General features: G+C 44.5%; 1 protein-coding gene across 8 annotated transcripts in view; it reads right to left on the reverse strand.

Annotated features, from left to right (window-relative positions):
* Positions 1-23,969, reverse strand: part of syne1a (spectrin repeat containing, nuclear envelope 1a) — a 139,952-nt gene that overhangs the window by 88,952 nt on the left and 27,031 nt on the right. For 5 of the 8 annotated variants that reach the window (XM_061811975.1, XM_061811978.1, XM_061811976.1 and 2 more), the window contains 36 exons: positions 22,255-22,350; positions 21,717-21,800; positions 19,656-19,676; positions 19,099-19,191; positions 17,468-17,649; positions 17,051-17,247; positions 16,432-16,559; positions 14,907-14,960; positions 14,004-14,111; positions 12,648-12,785; positions 12,366-12,512; positions 12,176-12,288; positions 11,509-11,677; positions 11,328-11,424; positions 10,611-10,816; positions 10,122-10,286; positions 9,799-9,951; positions 9,389-9,532; positions 8,806-8,976; positions 8,576-8,734; positions 8,241-8,405; positions 7,448-7,582; positions 6,206-6,367; positions 5,913-6,121; positions 5,711-5,807; positions 5,083-5,247; positions 4,853-5,011; positions 4,123-4,287; positions 3,692-3,832; positions 3,446-3,606; positions 3,127-3,283; positions 2,448-2,675; positions 2,260-2,358; positions 1,939-2,126; positions 402-525; positions 156-322 (listed from right to left, as the gene is read on the reverse strand). In XM_061811975.1, coding sequence (XP_061667959.1) covers positions 156-322; positions 402-525; positions 1,939-2,126; positions 2,260-2,358; positions 2,448-2,675; positions 3,127-3,283; positions 3,446-3,606; positions 3,692-3,832; positions 4,123-4,287; positions 4,853-5,011; positions 5,083-5,247; positions 5,711-5,807; positions 5,913-6,121; positions 6,206-6,367; positions 7,448-7,582; positions 8,241-8,405; positions 8,576-8,734; positions 8,806-8,976; positions 9,389-9,532; positions 9,799-9,951; positions 10,122-10,286; positions 10,611-10,816; positions 11,328-11,424; positions 11,509-11,677; positions 12,176-12,288; positions 12,366-12,512; positions 12,648-12,785; positions 14,004-14,111; positions 14,907-14,960; positions 16,432-16,559; positions 17,051-17,247; positions 17,468-17,649; positions 19,099-19,191; positions 19,656-19,676; positions 21,717-21,800; positions 22,255-22,350 — 5,147 coding nt within the window. Of the gene's footprint in view, positions 1-155; positions 323-401; positions 526-1,938; positions 2,127-2,259; positions 2,359-2,447; positions 2,676-3,126; positions 3,284-3,445; positions 3,607-3,691; positions 3,833-4,122; positions 4,288-4,852; positions 5,012-5,082; positions 5,248-5,710; positions 5,808-5,912; positions 6,122-6,205; positions 6,420-6,493; positions 6,506-7,447; positions 7,583-8,240; positions 8,406-8,575; positions 8,735-8,805; positions 8,977-9,388; positions 9,533-9,798; positions 9,952-10,121; positions 10,287-10,610; positions 10,817-11,327; positions 11,425-11,508; positions 11,678-12,175; positions 12,289-12,365; positions 12,513-12,647; positions 12,786-14,003; positions 14,112-14,906; positions 14,961-16,431; positions 16,560-17,050; positions 17,248-17,467; positions 17,650-19,098; positions 19,192-19,655; positions 19,677-21,716; positions 21,801-22,254; positions 22,351-23,969 lie in introns of those variants that run through there. The other 3 variants (XM_061811982.1, XM_061811974.1, XM_061811979.1) reach the window with 2 other exon arrangements.

The following is a 23,969-nucleotide window of genomic DNA, read 5'->3' on the forward strand; positions in this document are numbered from 1 at the left end:
TGGAAAGGAAGCCAGATAAAACCCACAAAAGCCAGAGAACATCCAAACACCACAAAGGATCATTTGTGAGGCAGACTTGCTCAATGGTAATTTAACATTTTGCGCCATAATAGTGCTACAATTGATAAATCATTGGATTGAAAGTACATTATTACCTGCGTATGATGTTGGTCTTCAGTGAAATGTATCTCTCCTGTACTTGGGCGAGATCGTCATTCAGCTCTTGGACTCGAGTTTCGGATGCAGACGGGGAGAGACAGACCACGATATTTAACAGACCCTGGAGTAGGGCGTCATTGGAGGAGGTTTCCTTCTGCATTTCCTGTCGAGTAAAAGGAGAGCGGCTCAATCCAAATAGCAAAAATTAACAACAGTGACGGATAGTTTCAGGAAAACGATACCTGAATGCGTTGCAGCTCCATCGTGAGCTTCACCTCGTCTGAGGAGAGCAATTTGTCACCTGGATGGCAGACGGACTCGCAGCCATCCAGCCAGCTTTTCATGGACGAGTTTTCCTTTTCAAATCTGTTGATTAAAACGGATCACACTTCAGACCCAAGTGCGCACATGTCCGTCAAAGCGATAAACATCGGAGTGAACGGCTCCAGACGGGTAGGCGGTGGTAACGTATATTATCGAGTGCTTGATGTGTAACAAAACAACTCGAGGATAAGAAGGTAAGTTCTCAGTTGTCCATTAATTTAACGCGGCAATGGGAAATCAGAAAGATACCGTAATGTAATTATATACTGAATGGCATTATTGTGTTATTCTACATGTATTACAGTAATGTAGCCGTTCACACACGTGTAACAGATAAGATTGAGGAAACCCACTAAAATAATACAACTCTATCAACACAAATACAATCCACTTATAAAAAGGCTCTCTTCAGACTTGGGAGAATATCGCGCTTTTGACAGGGTCATTATTATTTCTTCATGAATAAAACAAAGAACGCAGACGACAGCTCTCGCGAACGCAAAACAATGATAACAAAAGCGTGTTATTAAAATAGAAGCAAGTACGGCTGACTGCGCTATAGACAAGATCCGGTCATAGATAAGACGTCGGTCATTTGGGAAACAAAGAGGGAGGGGGGTGGATTGAAACAAAAGCAATAAATAAAAAAGGAAATAGCAGTGCTCATACAATTGTAATTAGATGTTGCGGCGAAACAGTCAGACAGTAAATAATGGGTTTCAACTGTCAGGTCAAAATTGTTTCCCACTAATTCTCTTTTGCTGTAGCGCCACATTTATTGTTATTTGTAGCAAAAATAATAATCTAATGAACACGGTTAAAGTGGACATATAAAAGTGACACTATTGTCCAATTGTCAGGTTTTTGTGAGATAAAAAATGTGGAATTAAAAAAAAAATTGTAATCTGGCAATGTCAACTTGAGCCTCAACCTAAAACTCAATTTTTTAAAAATTAGAGGGGAAGTAAAAGCAAACAATAATCGCACACCAAGCAATGTTCTTATTTTTTCATAGCCTCATGACAGTAACATGCTAGGAAAACTGGTGTTTTAGTCTCATTGACAAAACATTTTAATCATCAATTTGAAAGCATCTGTTGACCCGTTGTCACCTCTGCAGTCGATGTTTGTTATTTGCATTTGTTATTAGCCTCCGTTTGCTATCATCGGCATAACCTCTTGTTTCCCCGCACAAATTCCACTGGTAGCAGGGCATTAGCCACTGTCGCCATCACTCATTTCATTTTGCGAAGATCAGTCAGCATAATCTTCGGGGGAAGCTGTGACAGCTTCATTTAGGACCACTCTGAAAGATGTTTATGCCTATGAATATGTTTAAGGCTACAAAACCTGTCAAACCAGTTTATACACGCTAATATCAGCTTGAAAGTGAACTAGGATGGAATACAAATGTTACATTTCGTACAGAAAAACGCATTGACCGAATGGCGGTACCTTTGCCACAGCGTGAGAATGCTCTCCAGCGTCGATTGTTTCTCGCTGGCCTTTTCCAATAAGTCTCCTTGCAGCTTGTGGAGATGAAGCACTTCTTGCTCCATCTTGGTGGCCTCTCCCAGCCTCCTCACAGCAGAACGCAGAGCCATCAGTTTGGGCTTCAGCTGATCCAGCGACTGGCACACCTCCTGGAAGGAAGATCAAATAGGGTAGCCATCATTTCTCCTTAATATGGTCAATCACGCAGGTACGTAATGTGCATCTGGAAAAATGTGCACGTCACGCAATTCATTTTATGCTACGACCTTTTTTTTTTCTTACCGCGTGGTTCTGTATGTTCTTGTATGTCTGTGATGATGATGAGCAAAACTTGACAGGTGTGTCAAGTTTCTCTTTGAGGTCGTTCATAGCTTTCTTGACCTAACGGCAATGAACGCACAATTGAGTGAAGTCCACAAATAATCATCCAGTGTTTTTCTTTTTTTCTTTTTTCACACATTCCCGAATACCTGCTCTAGGTTATTGCGGCACCTCTGCCCGTAGGAGGCGCTCTGGTTGAGCCGTCCCGCAAGCTGCTCTGTTCTCTCCATCAGTTCTTCCCAGGAGCGCCTCATCTGGGCGAGCCGCGCCCGGACACGTTCCGTCTCCCCGGCGCTCACAAACCTGGACAGCGCCTCGCAGTCCTCCTGCATGCGGAGTAATGAGAGTCTCCTCTCCTCTAAACTTTCGGACACCGCCTGGAGGGACGGAAGAAGGTACAGTCAGTGGGTGTTCGGAATCTGTACGTGCAACTCGTGAAAGTTTTTGAACACATTTTCGTTAGATTGACAAGGTTATTACATGGAGATGGATTCTTTCATTTCATTGACTAATATCAATTTATATCCTGTCAGGACTGACCCGATTTTCCAAAGTAGTTCCATTAAACATAATCTCGTTCCTCACTAGCTGATTTATTGAGTGATGTCAGTTGGTGCATTACTATTAAGAACTGGTCAGAGATTATTCATAATTTACCCACCAGCTTTTCATTTTATATACATGGGACATAAATCAAAACATTTATGTGAGTGTGAATGGTTGTTTGTCTATAGGTGCACTGTGACTGGTTGGCAAAGAGTCCAGACTACATTGCGTGACCCGTCGCTATCCCAGGGCTCGGGTCAACCCGTAGAACAGTTTACACACCTCTACAGTGCCAATGTGTTTGTCCAAGTGATCTGTGGGAGAAGTGAGCTTGACGGCATCCAGCGCACTCTGGTTTTCGTTGATCCACGCAGAGAACATCGCCGATTGGTCGTTGAAGCGCTCCCACGACGAGCACGTCCTCTCCAACTGGGCAACGCTGGATGGAAAAAGAAAACAAAATGAGGTCTCTTTCAAATTCCGATTGTAAAAGAAAAATGCCTTTAGTGGGATTCCACAAATGATGCAAAAAAGCCATGCACATCTTAAAAATGTCATACTGTGTTTATAAATATATGTTTATCGTGTAACAATGACAAACTTCTTGCTGAGGTGGTTGTGAAGCTGCTTGACAGCTTCCCTGGTGGACTGGGCCTGATGTAGCACCGCAACTTGATTCTTAGGACCAAGCTGAAGATCCGCTGCCTCCTCCAGGAGGGCGTCTGCTCTCACGCAACAGTCCTCAAGCTTTATAAACAGCTCCTTCGAGCAACCAAAAAAACACGATCAGAAGAGAAAAACTGAGCAGAGTCGATGTAATCATATGTCGTCAAATGGATATACACACCTTGGCGTGGTCCATTTCACTCCTTAAGCTGTCAGGACTGTTGAATATAAGCTCTTTATGCAGGTCAACGGTAATGTCACTGATAGACACCTGAAGTGTTTCCCACTCGGTTTCAAAGTTCCGCCAGGAGCTCAAAGTGGCCTGGAGATCAAGCGCTAATGTCAACGCGTCCGCTAGTTGTATGAACCCCAAGCAGCCCGTTCGTGTTATTCCGCAATATATTAAAATAGCTTTTTATTCACTTGAACGGTATGATAATATGAACTCTCCATTTAATGCGGTTCTCCTAGATTCAAACATGCTTTGCCGCACAAAAATCAAAGGGTGATTAAGCTGAGATGTGCACCAATCGATGATCCCAGCAGGGGATGAGCGGAAAGATTAGCAGCACAAATGATCGCGCTCGAGGAAAACCCCGAGGTGTACGCTACCTGCAGGCCGCGCTCCTTGGCGCTGATCTGGCGGTCCACTTCTCGGACACGTTCCTCCAACTCGCGCACGGAGCGACTCAGCGCCTCTCCGGTCTGGAGCTGCTGCGAGTGGGAGACCAAAAGATCTGCCTCCCTTCTAAGAGCCTGGAGTTGTTTTAGGTGTTGCTGGAAACCATTAACGACAAGATTAATGTTAGTCTTGCCTGCACGTGAAAATAAAAAAAGTGCCGCTCTACAACTGCCAAAAATTTACCGTGCAAAATAAGAGACTTGAAAAAAAGTGGTGTGGGCCTGCCTGCCAAATGGTGAGCCCATATTTTGCACAGTTTTCTGTATTATTTAGTAACTCTGAATTGGTATTTCTCACACTTCAACACGTCGACTTGTCACACTTGTCACAGAACAGACAAGTATAAAAAGGTGACAATTGCTTGATCCTGCCAAATATTGAAGAAATAGACATGTATAACTAATTGCTGTGATTCTCTCGTCTCATTGTGGACATTACTAGAACAGAGAATTTCTATTTCCATCTCTCATCTAGCCATCTATCGATCTAAAAATATTATTAACCTCATCCTTTTCTGTGCCAAGCATGCTGGCAAGGGAGTGAGCGCAGAGTAAAGGCAAAAAAAGATGATTGTTATATGTAAAAAGTAATGCAAGTATATGTCATGAAGTGAACTTTTAAAGACAAAAGAGAGTTTTAATTTGTCTTCTGCATGCACACCTGATGAATGAGGAATAGTTCCTGGGCTTCGCGCAGGTCCTCAGCATCCAGGATCCTGCTGATCTGCTCTCCGGCTTCCATCCCAGCTCTCAGGACCTCCTCCAGAGCGTCGTGCACCTCCTCCCTGATCTCCTCGAACTGGATGGCCTCAACGCTTCCCTGTAGAGGAAAAATGCAAGGACGTCAAAACGAAGTCGAGTTGGAAAGGGTCTGAAAAAATTTGTGTATACCTGGCAAAGTGAGGACAACAGCTCCTTAAAGTCGGCTGAGAGTTCGGTGAGAGCGCTCCGCTGCCTTTGCGCGTCGGCTTCGGAGCTCACGTCAGTCAGGCTCGAGAGATGACTCTGAAGCCACAAGAGGGTCTCTTCTCGGGCGTCTCCTGCTTTTCGCAGGGCCTAAAATTAATAGTAAAAAGAAAAAAAATGGTCAATCAACTAAAAAAGCCCAAGACTTTTACCAAATGCTACTTTGTGGCCACTAAATAGGCACAACATGTACATGAAATCCTGTTTTTGCAGCCAAGAAGTCGCTGTGTACTACACTAGCTGGATAAACACATTGAGCGGACCTTATCGGTAATGCGGAGGTCCAAAACGTCACAGTGGACGACAATTGTATTATTACAATTTATTTAAGACTGGGGAAGAACTACAAAACCATAGCATTGCAAGGAATTACTTGGCTGCTTTGCCGGCGAAGGTTGAAGCTTCAGGATATTGTCGTTGCTAATTGAGGTGCACTCCATTTGCTTCAACTTGGATGATAATAATCTCACAATATATGTCATACCTATTTTGTGACCACATATTCGTATTTTGTGCACGTCATTGGTATATCGTGGCCAGCATTCTCGCTCACTTGCACGGCAGCATCAACTTGCTCCTGGTCGGAGGTTCTTGTCATCTCCTTTAGGTGCCTCCTCTGAGATGACAGCCAGTCAGAAAGCTCACAAAATCTGCAAGGACACAAAAATAACTTCTATGTGCAGAATCATTGGAATTCAGGAATGGCAATGGAATTCAGAAGGACAAAAAAAAAAAAAAACTAAATCCATGCACACCTATCATTCCATTCTTTCCACTTATCGGGATGCTGCTCCAGTCGGACGGCGGTGCTTCTGATGCGCTCCGCGACGTCCTCCACGGCCGCCCTGGAGGAATCCAGCCTTCGATAAGCTACGTCGTTGTCAGGCAGTTTGTGACAGAGGTCTTCCATGTTCCTAATCCGCTTCTCGCACACAGCCAGAGGTTGGCGTTCCCAGAAGAACGTCTGCAGATAAGAGCGAGATTAAGCCCTGCTGAACACGCGCATTGTTTTTCCCGGGTGTTTTATTACGAGGTCGGGGGCCCTCACTCTGTGCACTTGGATCACATGTTCGCTGGTGGAGGAGTCAGACAAGACGTGCAGTTCTCTGTCCAGTTCTGCTCTGCACTCTTGGAGGACGGCATCGACTCGACTCTGCTCCACCGCTACCTTCAGACGCAGCAGGTGGAACGGTACCTCGCCCTGGATGTCCTGCGACACGCCGCAAAACTCTTTGCAGGTTTTGTTTTGGCCCGCACAACCACTTCATTACAGACAGATTACATTAGCATCTTCGAAATGTACCCATTCTCCCTTTGCATTAATCAATAAACTCACTTTTGACGTCCAACCGCGTGTAATTTTCACAATTTACAAATTCATTGTTGAAGGACTGAAGTGGATCACTCTAAAAGGAGTTTGTTACAAACAAAAAATGCTTTCAATAAGATACAGTGCACGCAACTGCAGACTACAAAAAAAGACAATAGTACGAAATGTTTTTTTTTAATTCTATATATTTGTAACTTGTCATTTTATTTTTTATTCAATAATCAACTCTAGATATCTGAAAATTTCCCCTATTTTAATGTGCTTGTGACTCTAATGCAGTTGAAAAGAAAAAAATAATTTTTGTATGGGTGATTTATTAAAACTAACAGTCATTTTATTAATTTGCTAATATTTTCATTTTAATATTTTCTTTTCATGTATTAATTTACTTAAATTATCTTTGTGTTTTCATTGGCTCTTACTATATAGCACTGGCATCAACAATTGTAAATCATATTTGTAAATATTTTTAATAATTTAATTGTTGTAATTCTCAAGTTTACAGTTTTTTTTTAATATATCAATTTCCCTACATTATATTTGTGTGTGAATGTTGGCTCATTAAGTTATACAGGGACATAAACATTACTACTGCAATACATACACACTACATATTTTGGAGAGTTTTGGAATGTTATTAATTCACGTGTATGCATTACTTTCTCAAACTATCTTTAGCTGTTACGCATAAATCGTATAAAGTGGTAAGAAGTAGGCATTACATTCTATTTCGACTCCATCTTGTTGCAATCAAGCTATGGTTAAAATATTTGGGTTAATGCATTCAAGGAACTCAAAAAGTAATGGGAAAGTCCAATTCCACTCCATTCCCATGTGAGCAGGCACAGTAGAGACAATGTGGAAGGCCCTCCTGGTTAAGTTAATGAAAAGTCTGCTGCGTGTCCCCGGAGTTGAATTTAAGTCATTAATTAGTTTGGGAAAGCATGAAAAGCCTTTGACCTTCCAGTGTTTGTGCAGCCTGCGGACCGTTTCTTGCAGCCCCCGTTGCTCCGCGTCCGGTAGGATGTCAGTCAGCTCGTCGCACGCCTTCAGGAAGACGCTCAGCACGCGCTGGTCCAGCTGGCCGAAAAAATCCTGTCAGACCAAAGTTAAAAAAGACGGCAGTTGGAGCGCAACAAGTTAAAAAGCAAAGCCGGCAGAGCAGTGATGTGGCGATGATGTCGAGGCATCGTCTCAAAGGGCTTAGGGAGCGTCCAATCGCGTTGCTCTGATGTCACTGCTGGGGTGAATATTTAGAAAAAAAATGAAAGTCGCACCATTGCTGATGATATACAACTATCCATCCATTCCCTGCATCAATTTTCTGCATTAGGGTAGGAACTCATATGCTGAAAAGTGGTGCCTTTAGATACAAGTCAAATTCCTCGTGTGACCAAGTTTTTTGCTCCATTTTTTTGCTTCAATTCAATGTCAATTGTGTTGCTCCTTCTGGCGTTTCCGCAACTCAATTAAAACTTTTTTTTAGCTGTTTGTTGCAAAGGATAAAAAAATATATATGGCCGTGGAGATTGCTTTCGTGTGTCTAAAAATGTTGCTCCACCCTTTGTGATCAAATATCAGTTTCTTAAAGGGGTACGCTGTGACAGAGATGCTATTTGTTAGCCCATTTATGGCATTTTGCATTGCTTGCTAGCATTAAGCTAAACAGTGAGAAAATGCGAACCCAGAACCTCAGAACTGTAAGGCAGATGGTGTTAATCACTTAACATGTAATTTTTAGACGTGATCTCACCGTGTGCTTGTTCAGTAACTCCTCGGCGTCCCCCGTCTCTCCCAAACATTCCTGCGCTCTCTTCAGCACTCTCTCCAGATCCAGTCTGGACTCCTCGAACCTCCCCCTCAGGCTGTTGTTGGCCTCCTCGCGCCTCCTCCACTCCGCGACCTCCTTTAGCAGCGCCTGAGAGGAGGGAGGGACAAAGAGGAAGTCACGAGCGTGCATTTGTTTTGTTTTTCAATTAACGAGGCGTGCAAATCTCATGGCCGGGACCCCCCGGGTGCGTTCCATCGCCTCGTAATCTGATCAAGAGCATGGCGTGCTGCGCGATGACGCGCGTTTAGAATTCTCACCTGGGCCGAGCCTTGCACTTCAGCCACCGTCCTCCGCAGCAGGCCGCTGTCCAGGTTTTGAAGCATCTTGCTGTTGGCGAGCGCCCTCTGGACCGCGTGGTGGTTCCTCTCGATCACCGCCAGGCACCGTTTGCAACTCTGCTGCTGGTTCAGCAATTCCTGAGCGTAAGAGTTGATGATGGGATTTGACCTTCACGCCTCTTTGAGTTGAACGGTATCATCCTTCTAACCTGCCACTTGCGTCTGTGCAGGGTTGGGCTCAGTGTGTCTGCGTCTCTGGCAGTAATACGACTGGCTCGCTCCAGGGCTTGATAAAAGATGGAGATGTGTTTCTCCATCTCCTCCAGCAGAGGTAGAAGGGCGTGACATTCCCTCACTAAGATGGGACAGCGCTCCCTCACCTCGAAATGCAATCGTTCAGGCGTGAGAAGAAAAGAAATGGAAAAAAAAAAAAGTCACATCATCCTCAAACGCAAGACTGGGCAAACTGTTGAGCTCAATTTGTTTCCAAAAACTCCTCTATATGTGAGTTAAAAGACTAAAAAGTCAATGTGTACGTATAGAAATGATTTTTGTATTATAATTTACCAATAAAATAAATAAATCTGAGTCAATCGTGTCATTTTACGCCAAAACTTAGTTTATTTTTTTTCTTCTATTCATTTCTCTTATCAATCAGTGTATCCGTTATTTGATGACACATTTTAATTTAAAAAATGGCTATATTAAAGCAACAACATATTACAGGGTTCATTCTTGAAAAAAATAAATCAAATGAAATCCTCGCTGGGAACACTCTGCTTTGACACCCACCTGGCTCAACTGACTTTTCGCGGTCGTCATGGCCGCGATCACCCTGCCGGCCTCATCGCGCGGCGCATCCTTGGCGAGGAGCTGAGCGCCACGGCCGGCCAGCTTGTACTGCGTCTCCATGGCGACAACCTTTTGCTTGGTATTCTGAAATGAGAGGTTAAGGGGGTCTTGTTAGTCGACATTCGGACGTGACGCGAAGCGTGTCACGCGTCAAATAAAAGCATCGAGAGTCCTTTGTAATATATGGACAAAAGTATTGAGACAGCTGAAGTTTGTCTGCGGGTTTAGTTCGGATTAAGATTTGGTTCTTTCTACATCACAAGAACATTAATGTTGGATTCACGTAAGACGATAAAATGTCCATGTTGATTAAGATACAATAGTATGCATACATAGTGTGTTGTTCTCACCTCCACATCTTGCAAAAACGCTTGTACGCTGAGGAAAGACACTTGCACAGGAGCGCTGAGTCTGGCATCTGCTGCATCCAAAAGTTCTGTCAAAGTCCACATGGCCTTCAGATGGTCTTGCCGCCACTTTTCCAACTCATCGACTTGGGTGTGCTACAATGAAAGAGATAAATGGGATTATGATGGACTAAGGGTTCATCTATTTCTTGTACTTTTCCACTCTTTTGGGTCACAGTTGGGCTGAAGTCTACCATTTTTCATCAAAGTTAGAAAAAGTAAAAATGAAAATACTTTTCGTGCGCTTTCAACACTTTTGTGGCTACCTGTTTGACCGAAAAGAAAAGCTCCCTCCAACGTCCGTTGAGAAGCAGCAGCTGCTGCTTGAGTTCAAATGACACGGACTCGTCGCACGTCTCGATGAGAAAACTCCCGGCGTCGTTCATGGCGGCATGCTGGTCCGCCCAGTGGACGAGGCTCCTGAAGAACTCCTGGAACGAGAGCGGGGGAGGGACGTGGAGACGAGGGCAGGCGATTAGAGAAACAAAGAGCCCCGAGACTTACGAGAAAGAAGCAGACGTGGAAATGAACGCACACAAAGAAAGATACTGTGCTAATGGAAAAACAACAGCTCATCAAAAAAAAGAGACAAAGCAGTCGACTTAAACGAAGAAACAAAAGGAGTAATTAGCTGACTAATCTACTTTGCCACGGCGATGCGATAGAAGAAATATCCCCATTATGTGCACAAATGAGTTCACTTTGTGCTTTGGTTTTGCCTGCTCCTAAGACTCCACGCGAAAGTGGACTCACACCTGCTTTGCATTTTCCGGCTGTCTGAGGGCTCCCTCGGCGTCCTCCAGCCAAGCTTGAAAAGAGGCCACGGTGGAGGTGTAGCGGTCCCAGTTCGACAGCACCTCCTCCAGCATGCTTCTGACGCTGCGCACCTCCACGGACAGGCTCCTCCACTGGGCCGCCACGTCCCGCAAGAGGCGGGAGACCCCCGTCTCGCCCTCGTCGGCTGGGTGGAGGAGGTGACAAGTTTAACAACTGTGACAATAAAAAATTCATTCAATTCATTCGCGATAACGCCTCAAGACAACGGGCTGGCCCATGCAGGTTCTGGGGTGGCTGCACCTCATTTGCGTGCGCTACCTCTGAATCCTCAGGTGTCACCCCTTTCTCGCTCTAGTTGACATTTTCCGCTCTAGCGTCGCCTAGAGCCGAGAGAAAGCCTTAAAACGTAATAACGCAACCAGCACGCTAGCTGCGTTTTGACGCCCGGAGAGCCTCGGAAATGGAGCGGCGTCCCCAAACTAGCGAATGGGGCCGAATTCCCCGCTGAGCGTGAGTGGAGGAAGCTCATTTAGCTGTATTGCCTGCAGACAAAGCTGCTGTTGATGACAAGTGGGGGGCGTACGTTCGATGAATAGATTGTAAACGATAGCACGTTTCAAGAAATACATAAAGGTGGAGAACTTAACCACTGGTGAGGTTTGTCCCGCAATGATAGTTTTATACCACTTCCTCACCTGAGCCGTCAGCGCCGATGTAAACCTCTCCAGCACTTTTCAATGACTGGTACAAAGTCTTGTAATTTTCAAAGAAGTACCGCTTCTCCACAAAAACCTGGCGGAAACAGAGACAATCAGAGTGTGAAAATCCCGACCTCGAGCAAAAGGGGATGGATGAAACGGTCCGTTGAGTGCTTACAACATAATCGCGCAGCATCTGTTCCACGCACTCTTGCCGGCCGTATTTGACGATCCAGGATCTGAGCTTGGACTCGGCTTCCGTGAGAAAGGCCTCCATGCGGTGTTTGTGCTTCAGGAATTCCATCTTAGCCAGCTGGACGCCGCAAGTCGTGGAGATGAAGTCCAACCTGGACAAGAGCGAGATGGTAAACTGGGTCTCTGGACTTTGTGCCCACCCTTCAAGTCCGAAATTCAACAACCAAGTAAATATTTTGTCATCGGCCCAGTTCTAAAAATGTCTGAGCGAGCAGCGCTAAACCTCTGAGGTACTGAGACTTTCTCCGCTCGTGACCTAATCAGCTTGGCTCGGTGAAGATCCACAGCCACTTTCAAGTGACTGAACTGTCTAAAATAAATCATGAAAAGGAACCGCTATGCAGAAACGCACATCGTCAAGCGGATGGGAAGCCAATGCAATCATGGCGAAGCCAAGGTAAGCGGACCTGCGTAGAGTTTTGTTGAACATCCTGATTAGCATCAGCTAACTGCATTAGCTTCTGATAAGTCGATTTTCGTTGTTGATGTGGTTGCATTCGACGAAAAGAATGTTATTAAAATACCTGGGAGCTGTATAAAATTATGAAAGCAAGTGCAAACAATATCCCCATTAATGGAAGGTTCCATACCTTTCCGCCATGTCTTGTAGCTGTTCGGGTGGCACGGGGACACCGTCGATACTTCTGTCCTTGTGGATCCTCTGAAAGACCTGCTGGTGACCCTCAAGGCTCTTCAAAAGGTCCTGTTAAGTCAATAAACACCGTCAAAACAGCGCTACTAAGCCCTTTCCGTGCGGTGTTTTTCTCGGCACAGGTCAACCTCGTGTCGTTCCGAAGCGTTGCCGTCATCGGCTTGTTGTGCGCCAACGTCTTGTCGCAGGGTTCCTTCGGTGTGGTGCAGCCAGGCCCCCAGGGAGTCCAAAGGGGCAGGAAGGGACGTGTCCAGCAGCAGATGCCAATCCAGGAGCTAAAACGCGACATGATAAATACAAATGTGAAAGATGCGATACAAAAACAGATCAACGGAAGGACGTCAAACATTGAGGTCTTCTCTTAAGATTCCTCGGTGCATGCGGATGAAGCTTCATGTGCATTTCCTCACCCTGTTGGAGACCCTTTCCCAGGCTTGCTTGACTAGCGCCTGGTCTACTGTCAGCATTCCGTCCTTCTGCGTGGACTTTAACAAATCCTCCACTTGCTTCCTGCGCATCTCCAGTTGCGCACGCAGACTCTTGAACAACTACACGATACACACAACCACATTGTTATTTCATTAGATCATGGGTGCCCAGAGTTTTTTTTACCCCAAGATCTACTTTTCAAGCAGCCAGTTTCTCGCATGCTACTGACGACTGGGAGGGGTGGGGGGTGATGATGATGCTCCCAACAGTTTTAAGGTTAACGTTATATTGCCTCCTATATTTAAAATACAGGATTAGCTTTTTGTGCACTGTATTATCTGCGCTTTCATCCTGGATCAGGCTGTGCCAAGGTGGAATTTGAAAATGACACAGCATCTCATCCTGCACTTTCTACTTTGGCTTCAGACTAGACCATGAAAATCTCGTCCACTTTTTCTTCCATTATTCACATACTCCGACAGTCATTGCATCTTAAAACAACAGCATTTCTTTTTTAACTTTCTCCATTAATGTGGAAAGTAAACATAAGCAGCATGTCTAGGTCGACTTTGCTCCACGTTGCCCAGACTGTGTTGCTAACTAAAGCAGCAGTGGTGGACGTTGTCATTATAAAACACATTGACGGGCTGCATAAAGACTGTAACATTTGTAATTATGAGTGTAGGTCTTTAAGACTTTTTTTTCCTTTGGCACGCCATCCTGCGATCGACCAAGGCTGCCTCGCGATCGACCTACCCATTGAGCACCCCTGCTTTAGATACTATGTTAAAAAAAAGGAGGAGGAGCGCAACACCGGAGAGGAAAAAGAAAACCTGTACTTTGTTCTTAAAACAAGTCAAATGATAAAGATAGTTTAGGAGAATAAAGTTGTTCAAGTAAGTGAATAGGATTATAATAGCAGAAGAATATGTTGGGAATAAACTTTACGAGACTTAACTCAAAATGGTGTCTTTTTGGTGTGGCCCTAATTCCGTTTTGAACAAAAACGTCCACCCGACTCTAAAGACATCATAATAAGTGTTTGTTTTTTTTAAATTCGTCCCTCTTATTACACTTTTATACAAACCTGCGGCTAATTGCGAGTGACATCTCTCTTATGCACAGCGAATGGGGAAAGCCCACACGCTGGTGAAAACAGAATTTATCCGCGGGCTTGGCAGAATAAGCCTGACACGTTGAAAATATGACGTGACCGTATTCTGATCCCCCCAGTGTAACGCCGCTGCAGATTAAGCTAATAATGGGAATGTCTGTGGCCACTGTGCCCACTCCAAACGACACAAACACACACACACACACACAGTGTGCACTCTAACCTGGTACCGTAGAGCGAGATTGGCCTCAGACTCCTGGGCGTGCAGCACATCTCTCTCCAGCTGGTCCAGCCACATTTTAAACTCCCTCAGGCTCTTTCGCTGCTCTCTCTACAGGAGGTAGACACGGGGGGGGGGGGGGTGAAAGATGAGTGAGAATATGGATATGGAAATTGGTGAAAAGAGGAGAAACGAAAAGCAGACAAAGACCAAGGGGGGGGGGGCGTACAGAGCAGGGAAAAGGGACAAAGTTGATGGATTGATGAGAGGATGGAGGAAGAGATGGGTGAAGAGGGTGGGAGAGGTGCTGTGAAAAGTGCATCGCTAATCCTGCGTGCTTCTCTGTTGGACAAAATGTCAAAACAGTCACAGCCGCCAGAAACACTGCTTAAACAGCCGACTTTGTCTCAGAACCCCTACCGGCATTTCATTGGATTTTCAGTCACCATGACGATAATGCTCTCAGTCTATTCAGCCTTATCACTTCTTCCTGTGCAAAACCCGTGGCCCAAACTCGATTCTTAATGACAGCTTAAGAGACGAACGAATATAGCTGAAAGTCATTTTCTAGAATTAACATCTTCATTTTGTCCAACTCTTCACTCGAGTATTGTTCGTCGCAAAACAATGGCGAGGAAAAAAATACAACCCAAAAAGCCAAAGCGGTAACAGTTTGCACAGACTCACCGTCGGATGCATATATTGCCAACGCCAGGGGCTTTCATTATCATGCTAATGGAGCCAAGAAGTAGCATTAACACAAAGTGTAATATGACATCTTGTCACGGTGGATTCAAAACCTCGGAAAACGCCGCAGGCTTTTTATGCCGTGACGTCAGGTAAGGTCGCGTCGGATGTTAAGCTCGCGAGTGGGAAAGATGAAGGTTGACATCGACTGCCTCCTACCTCCAGCATTTCCTCGATATCGCGAGGAGCGAGGCCATGCTGCGGGACAGACGGCTGCACGACAAGCGACGCGACCAGGGCAGCAGACGCACATGCGGAGACACGTGCAAAAACACAACATCAACGTGAGACAGCCCAGTGGTACAAATGCTTTTTTTTTGGATTCATCAGCAAACAGGTGCAAGCGTTATATAAGAGAAGCATGCGTTCAAGGGATTTTTGCAGGATTTTGTACAAAATGCTATGACGCCAGTAGAAAACTGACAAAACATGGCTTGCTTGAGAAGGATTTTTTTTTTCCTGCATCCTACGATCGAATTCTCAATGTTTCTGTCACTGTTTTATGTCTCACCGTGGGGGTTAAAGTATTGAAAATAACCTGGAACAAATCTAGTGACTGTCGAACGATGTTTGGTGAAACTTTTTCCCTCGCAGTGCGGGGGCTGCGTGGCATTAAAAGGCAAATCCACTTGTTTGCATTAACAATGTATCCAATAGGTCACGTAATATGTACTCTATTTTGACAATGTGATGCTAATTCCTCTCTCATTTAATAGTGTTTTGAGAAGATTTTTATCGACAAATGTGAATTTTCAGGGGCACTACCATTTTCGCGATGACCGACGTGCGCGGATGTGACGTGTTACGTGTCGCAACAAAGCCCAGCGCTGATTTCTCGGAATCACGGCTGTGTATGGAAGTATTCCTCCGTCTTCCCGATCAACCCATACTACTATTTCTTCATCAGATGAGGATTAATCCGAGAAATCGGCGCTGGGCATAAATGGCGTCCCACGAAATCGCGCCTTTGTTGCGGCACGTAACACGTTACATCTCCGCACGTAGGTCATGTGACTCGAGAAAATGGCAGCACCCCTGAAAATTCGTAATTGTCGATAAAAATATTCTCCAAACACTATTAAATGAGAGAGGATTTAACATCACCAGTACATATTAAATGACCTATTGGATACATTGTTCATGCAAACCAGTGGATTTCCCCATTAACTTACCTACAAATCAAAGTCAAAACGTGAAAGTACTTAGGTCAGATAGTGTACATTTTTTAAAAAACAGTTTTGTTATGAATAAATATCTATAATACTTTGGTGCAGAAGGAAGCGGTCCGCCACAAAGTTAAGTGCAGATTTGTTACGGCCTCTTAAACTGCTTAGTCAGCTCATTGCTAAAGTGCAAGTCGGTCATTATGGTTGCACCACTGACCGGCCAGATGTAAACAAAATATTATCATCATTATTAGCATTACTCGTAAAAATTAAGCAGGCCGATGTGTGTTTGGATTCTTCTGAATTTTCGTTTTTTTACATTTCAGGTCAAATTCTGACTTTTTTGAAAGCAAAACGTTACGAGGTTTGATCTGTTGGCAACTGACAATCACGCAACACAAAAAAAAAAAGCCACATAAATTGAATCAAAAATAGAGAATGTTGACGACACTTTTAGGCTGGCGGGAAAAGACGAGGCGTGCGGAGAGAAAAAGGAGACGGACGTGACAGCTGCTTACCTCCTCGACTTCTTCTTCTTGTGCCGCTCGTCCCTCTGAGGCGCCGCCGTCTCGGTCAGGATGATGCTTCAGGAACTGGGCCACGTACGTCATGACGGATTTCTCGTCAGGCTTCTCCACATCCACGTCTGACAAATGACCGCAGGGAGGGGAGGGGGGGCGTAATCAGACAGCGAGCGGATATGAAATCAACCTTCAGCGGTTCCGAGCCAAATTGTCGTCGGGACTGTTTTTCCGCCGTCGCAAATGCTCAACCGTTTGATGGACCTCAATTACTCTGATGTCAGGCTTGATTAGACGGCGTTTATTGTGGAGAGCTGGCACGAGGGGGCACAGATGGTTGGGCACCATGACCGCTAATATGATGTCGGAGCCGACACCCATAATTGTACTTTTGTGTCGCGCGTAACGATTGAATTTTTTTCACTCATTCAATCATATCGGGAAGGTCAAAGAGAGAAGCCTCTCAAAACTTAGGCTAGGCGGTTCAAATATTTTCATGATTAATTCATTTTTTATGTAGAATAAAAAATGTCAAAGTGACATTTCCCAGTTCTAATTTAAGAAAAGAAAAAAAAAGGGAATTCCAAGTTTGGGAGTTCACGGGAATGTAGCTCACCCTCAGGGTCGAGAAGTTGAGCGATACCCAAATGCGTTTCGGCTAACAGAAAAGCCTCTTGCAGATTTTCTCGGTTGGAGCGCCTTCTTGAACGTTCCACGTCGACTAGATTGGGCCGAAGGGCGTGGAGGATGGCGAGGAACGCTAAACCTGTCCGCCAGCTGGCACCGAAGTCTTTCACCTCGATTCCTAAACGCCTGGGACAGAAAAGACACAATTCAGTCGAACCGGGGGAAAGAGAGGCTATAAAAATATGGAACTCGACCAACATTTGCAACATCCCAACAACCCAAATCCCATTCACATTATGGCTTGATCCTCAACTGTTGTTTCTTAAAACCGGCTGTTCAACAAGTAAATGTGACACGGATCTAAAGTACATGGAGCCAAAATGGAAGCTGCTGCAGAGGCGCATACGTGGTGGCCGTCTGTTGGACCCATTTGAGTAGGGCCTTCCGGGCGCCGCCCTGCACGGGCGCCAGGGGTCTCTTCTTCACGGGTGGGCTGGCGGTCTCGGCGCCGGCGGCCGAGCCGTTCAGCGAGGGGGAGCTGTCTGACGGGGCCTGGATCGCTGGGAGACTGCAGGTCAATTCCTCGATCTGTGAGGGCAAGGAGGGGAGAAATCTCCTGGATTTCAGTATCATCATCCATCAACTCCACCCCACCGACCCACATAGTTTTCCCTCATTGAACCATTGATGTTTTTGTACCTTTTACTTTTGGATCCTGATATTTCCTATACATTCGAGGCATTATAACCCGCTTTTTTCCCCCCTTTTAAGGGTCCCGTGGGGACCTTTGTCTGCCTTTTTCCATCTACGGGACTCTTGGGTATATTAAGCACTGTTGAATCTTGTGAGTTTTTCAATTGAATTGATCTTAAATGTCATGTGGTATTACTTGGAAGCGCGGTGATCGAGAGAGGTTATCAAATCTCTGTACAACGGCATCCTCCCATATAAAAAAAAAAAAAAACACGCATCTTCGGTTCATTGAAGCCTGAATTGTACATAGTTGCGATCGTGAGTTTAAATATTTGTGTTTCTATATGTGCCCTGTGAGCAACTGCTGGCCAGTCCACGATTTTACTCACAGGTTTTACACCACACCTCCTTGGTGTCTTGAAAAAATTAAAAACCTGCATAAAAACATAACTACTGTCATTTCCGGCCTAAAAGCCGCGACTTTTTTCACACGCTTTCAACCCTGCGACTTATGCGGTGATGCAGCTAATTTGTGCATTTTTTCTAACGCCCGCAAGGGGGCACTCGAGCTGAAAAGGTGAGAGTGAGACCGGTGGAATATATGTGCCGGGGAAGTGACTTTTACCGGTATGTTTTTTTTGTTTGTTTGTTTTTTTAACCGACCCTGTTCGCACCACAATAGCGCTAGCGCCACGTTGCTGCTGTATTACTGCCATGTCTTAAGTTATTTAGGTATGGGTTTTTTTTTAACGGGTCCTGTTAGTGCTACCGTGTTGTTGCTATGTTAGGCTAAGATAAGGTATTAAAACTTTGTAAACTCTTTCTGTGTACCATCATTCTTTGTAAATATCTCGGGTTGCAATATGGGCACTCGCGGCTTTTACACAGATGCGGCTTATGTATGTACCAAATGGTATTTCCTTTACAAATTTACTGGGTGAGGCTTATAATCAGGTGCGCTCTGTAGGTCCGGAAATTATGGTATATAGTCAGCATTTGACAGCATTTCCTTATTTTGTCTTTTTCAATATCCTCATGGCTAAATACATATTGCGCTTGTGGCTGTGAAAAGAGTGAAGTGATTCTTATGAAGCACTTGTCGATGCGTGCATGTGTAAAAACGCCCGAGGTGGCGAGTGCTCGCTTCCAGTCTGGACGCAGTGCGAAAATTGATTTCCCAAGCTTAAGTCTCTGCTCTGTTCAGCTTGATTAGCATTTCTGCTGCCTTGAAGAATATGCAAGGTGCTTGCGTCTATTAAAAAAAAAAAATGCATTGGCTTACTGTCTGCAAAATACTATCAGTTCTTATTTTCCACTGGGATTGACAGTGTCGGAAAATATTACCTGGAAATAGAGAATGATGGTCCACACCAAACCCAGGACGATTGACGGTCGACCGTCGGCGATATCTGTGGAGTTGATGTTCACCAGCTTGATCTGTGCCCAAATATAAAAAAAATTGGAATGTATTCATACTGCATTTGACTACCCTGACAGAAGCCCACTTATTGACGGTACAAAAACATCAGAATCAGCTTTATTGGCCAATAAAGCAGATTCAGATTGGACCATGGACCAGGAGGGAAAACCGAAGGTACTAGTTTGATGTACTTACCGCAATTCCCGGCCTACAACCCGCAAGTTTTTCACAGCCGCGCTAGTTAGCGTTAGCGCCGCCACGTTAGCACCACCGCGCTAGCGTTATTGTTAGCACAGCCGCGTTAGCGTTAAACTCTTTCTGTGTACCGAGGCTTATCACCAGGTGCGCTCTGTAGGCCGGGGATTACGGTAGTACTTGGTCGGTTAGTTAGCTTGTGTCCTAGTGGATACAAGTACGTTAGACCCTGACCCTCCTGTCCATCAAAGTGCTCAAAATGTGTAAATAAACAGTCTGTACTGACCGGCGATCCCCTGTAGGCAGACTAGAAGGCAGATAAAGAAATAAAAACAGACATGAGAGACAATTTAGGGGCAGTCGAGATATGTTGGATGAAATATGGACGCCTCGTTGAGCATGTGATGTCGTGTCGGGAAGGGTGCTGTATGTATTTATCTTTCGTGATACATTTTCCTTATCTTCACATTGAGCGTATTACCGAGGCGCAGGAGGCACAACAAGTGACGGGTTGGTGATGGGCGACACTTTAAGTAGGTGAACATGGTAAGGTATTGAGTTGGGGGGGGGGGGGGGGGTCAGGCGAGGGCAATCTTGAGTACCAGAAGGCGGTTCAAGTGTGGAGATCCTGATAAGGGAAGCAGGGTTTCATAACGGGAAAACACAGCTGGTTATTCGGGCAGCGGTGCGATCAGATCACGCCGACAGCCTCGTAATTCAGAAAATGATAAAGAAATATAGAAAAAAGAAAATGGTACAAAAAAGTCAAGCCCTAGTAGACTTGTGGGTACGAACGAAGAGGATCGTCATAATATTCATTTATGAATAATAAACAAAAATACCTTTTAAATAAAATTACTAAAGGCTAAAGTAGGTTACTTTTCTATTCATCTGAATGCATGACTTCATGCAAAATGCTGTAATGATTTCCACATTCTTATTACATTATATTAATATATTATACTGTGCTTTCATGTTGTAGAAAAATTTTAATTTTCGACTCTTGTTCGAATGAATATAAGATGTATGTACTCTAAATGTTCATAAATATTTAACATTTAGCAACAAACGTAAGAAGAATATGGAAAACATAAAAATAAGTCATTTTATGTATTCTATTTCATAGTTGAAGTAACTTTTGTTTTTTAAAAAAATTACAAACTCTTTTACAGCATAGTTTGTGTGTGTGTGGGGGGGGGGGTCCCACTAATGTCCCAGTAAAAAAAAAAAATCATCAATGATAATTGAATATTCAAAACAAAAGATATTATATATTTATAAAAGGTTTACCTCAATTCCTTTTTGTATCCAATTTTATATGGATTAGTTGGGAAATAGGATGAAATTAAGAGCGATAATATCTACATTTTTAATACAAAATGGAATAAAAATACTAACAAAAAAAAACATGTATGTATAATAATATTTGAAGCAGGTCCAGCTATTTTGATCATTAAATAAAGCAATATGTTTATCAGCTGAAGTGGGAAAATCATGATTGCTAAAAAAAGCAATCAGTAATATGTAAATATTAAATCTGGGTTTGGTATCAAAGGGTGTGTGTGTGGATCTTTCCAAAATGGTTAACAAAATGTTATGCTTTATGCATTTCAATGAGCGTTATGACACACTTATAACCAGCTCTACGAAGCGTTGGCCACGCAGAGGCTGAACGGGAATACAGTCTAGACATACATCGGATTTACACGTACCGTGTGTTTACATTTAATTTCAAACTTCGGATTTACGCACGCACGCGCGGACGCACGGTGGCGCATGAGCCTGCTGACGTCTCATCTCCAGCTTGCAGATTACTGGTGTAGGATTTATGGTTTAACCCCTGTCACACTTGGGGAGGAGAGGAAATCAATGTGCTCGCAGACGCCTGCTCGTGGCTTTCTTTGGATATCCAAGGACGAATATGAATATGTGCGAGTGATCTTGCTGAAGGGGCAGTTTTACTTAAGTGGTCTGTAATTAGTTTAAGTCGTTGCGCATGAGACACCGGCGAGCGGTTTGTCGCGGTGGAGGGAGGTGAAGAAAACTGTTGAGGACCAAAAGCAGAACATTTTTAAAAATACTTTTTCCAGACGGCACATTCAGAACCGAACCCCCGCGATAAATAGGGATTTCCGCTGGTACCGTGTAGAATTGTTTCCCGAACAAGACAAACCTAAGTCTGACCATATCGACTGATGATGCCAGCGGGTGGAGATATAAAGAGGGGGAAGGAGGGTTAAAGGTCAAGATTATTTTCGACGTCTGCACCCACAAGGCAGCGGCGGCGCGCTCGGAAGAGGAGGAACAAGGAAGAACCGAGATGAAAAGACGAGCCCCGTCCTCCTACCTTCCTGCCCTGGAGGAAGTTGAGAGCGGTGCCGATGTTCGCAACCCAGTGGATCCTCTTCAGCTTCCTGCCCTGCTCGCACGGCTACAGGGAAGACCCAGACAACAACGGGTGGGAAAGACAACAGGGGATAAAGCGTGCCGTTAAAGCCAGGGGATTTTTTCGAGTTGTAATGAGAAACACAACACAAACGAGTGAGAGCTTAAAAGATCAAATCATCTCCAGTCCAATCAGAACTGCGCACATGCGCGGGCTGATCAATACAACGTAGATCACTTGGACTTGAGGCAATATTGACATAAGCAAGCACCAAAAGCTATTTGTCTGCGTGTGTTTCCCAAACTCTTATCCGTCCTTGTGAATCTGCCGTTTTCTATTTCTTTCAACGTCCAAATGAGAGCCGATCAATGCGCATTTCCACGCAGAAGCCGACAACGCTCCGAGTTCACATGCGCGTCAACGGCGCCTCAAAGAGGAACTGAAAGGCAACCACGTAAACACAGACGGATGGATTAAAAGTCCGAGGCACGGGCCTCACCAGTTTTTGTCCAGACAGGACCTCCAGCAGGGCGAGCAGCTTCACTCCGTCCTTGATGTCTTCAAACAGATTGGTCACCACCAGCGGCGGAATACGCTGTCGCGACAAAGAAACACAACAAAGGGTCATACGTTTTCAAACGGAGCGGAGCCACGGTTTTTGTACACACAATTTTTTTGTGTGCTTTGGTTTATGTAGCTCAGTAAAAAGTGTACAAAGGGGTCAACAGTTGGCAATGGTGGATTCTATAATGCAATTTTTTGATTAAAGGTCAAGTGTCATCCCTATAAACATTCTAAAATAGATATTGACATGAAAAATACATATTACATTCACTTCAATGTCCATACGAAAAAATAAATATGAGCGGTGAGTTGCGGAAGTCTCATTCGACATTCAAGTGGTTGCCATATTGGCTGCATCGGCTGTCCGTGACGTCACCCCGGACATTCGCCATTGAAAACACGCTGTGGGCCCTACTGTGGGACACGGAAGCTGTTTTCGAAGAAGAGAACATCTCGCAATCGACTGAAGCGTCCGGGCCAATATTACCCTATTGTTTCGAGTCATTTAGATGATATGCGGCTCACTTCTAACTAAAGAAAGACTCCCAGACAGTATGTATGAGCCAGCCCGGCTGAAGCCGTGCTCGTCCGTGAGGCACGACGCGGAAGCCGTCCAACGCGCACATCGACACATTTAGCACTTCTGTCATATGTACGCGGATATTTTGTTACGTTATGAGAAATGGATTACGTGGTTTTTTAGGTTTTTTTTTTTTTTTTGGCTAACACGAAGGAACAACGAGCTATCTTCACGCAGGTAAAACTAACAGAAAGAAACGAGTCCGCTTGAGCGCGCCACTGCCTCCAACGTCACTTCCTGCTTCCTGTCGAAAACAAATTCCTCGAGAGGATTTTCACGACGGGAGTTACAAAAAGCCATATACGTCAAAATTACGTTTTGTGGTGAAAAAAACGGATGCGTCTATACCAGCTGCCATTTTTTCATTAATAACATACTAAAAATCATGCATTTCATGACACTTGACCTTTAACAACTCAAGGCAATAAGCCTCCCTGTCTGCTCGGCAACACTCAGTCAGCATCAGCGTAACAAATCTTGACAAAAGTCAGATCTTCAAAGTAAAAGCATGCAGTAAAATATCTGTTTCCCCACATTTTCTTTTGCTACATGGTGGCTTATTTAGCAGTCGCACTTAATAAACAAGCATCAAATCGTTTGCGTGGAGAAGGCGGCAAGAAGCTCAATTTCAGCCTTGAAGGCTTTTTAGAAAGTATATGAAACTTTGAACAAAAGCTGTTTTTTTTTTAAGCTAATATCCCGGATGAGTGTTAAAAAGTCCGACCGCTACATTAGAAGACATTAATTTCAACAGCAAATCCTCCTACAAATGTACTTGCAGCCCCCCAAATCGTTTTTTTTTTTTTCTTCCCCAATGTGCGTGTGATAAGTGGAGTCAGTGAGGGGGCTCAGCGAGCTCTGAGTGGGGTCTTCAAATCCTAAAATATGCTGATGATGTCAAACCGGATCCCCTTCTCATTGACTCCCTCGCTAACCTCGCAGACTCGAGAAGGGGGGGGTAGAAAAAAAATCCACATATCTGTTTTTCGCCGAAGCCACATCAAGGATTTCTCTTAAAAGTACAGTCACATGATGGGGGGAGCGCTTTGGGTGTGAGTGTGGGGTGTGGG

This window comes from Syngnathoides biaculeatus, chromosome 23, assembly GCF_019802595.1.
Source record: "Syngnathoides biaculeatus isolate LvHL_M chromosome 23, ASM1980259v1, whole genome shotgun sequence".
In the NCBI taxonomy this organism is placed as follows: domain Eukaryota; kingdom Metazoa; phylum Chordata; class Actinopteri; order Syngnathiformes; family Syngnathidae; genus Syngnathoides; species Syngnathoides biaculeatus.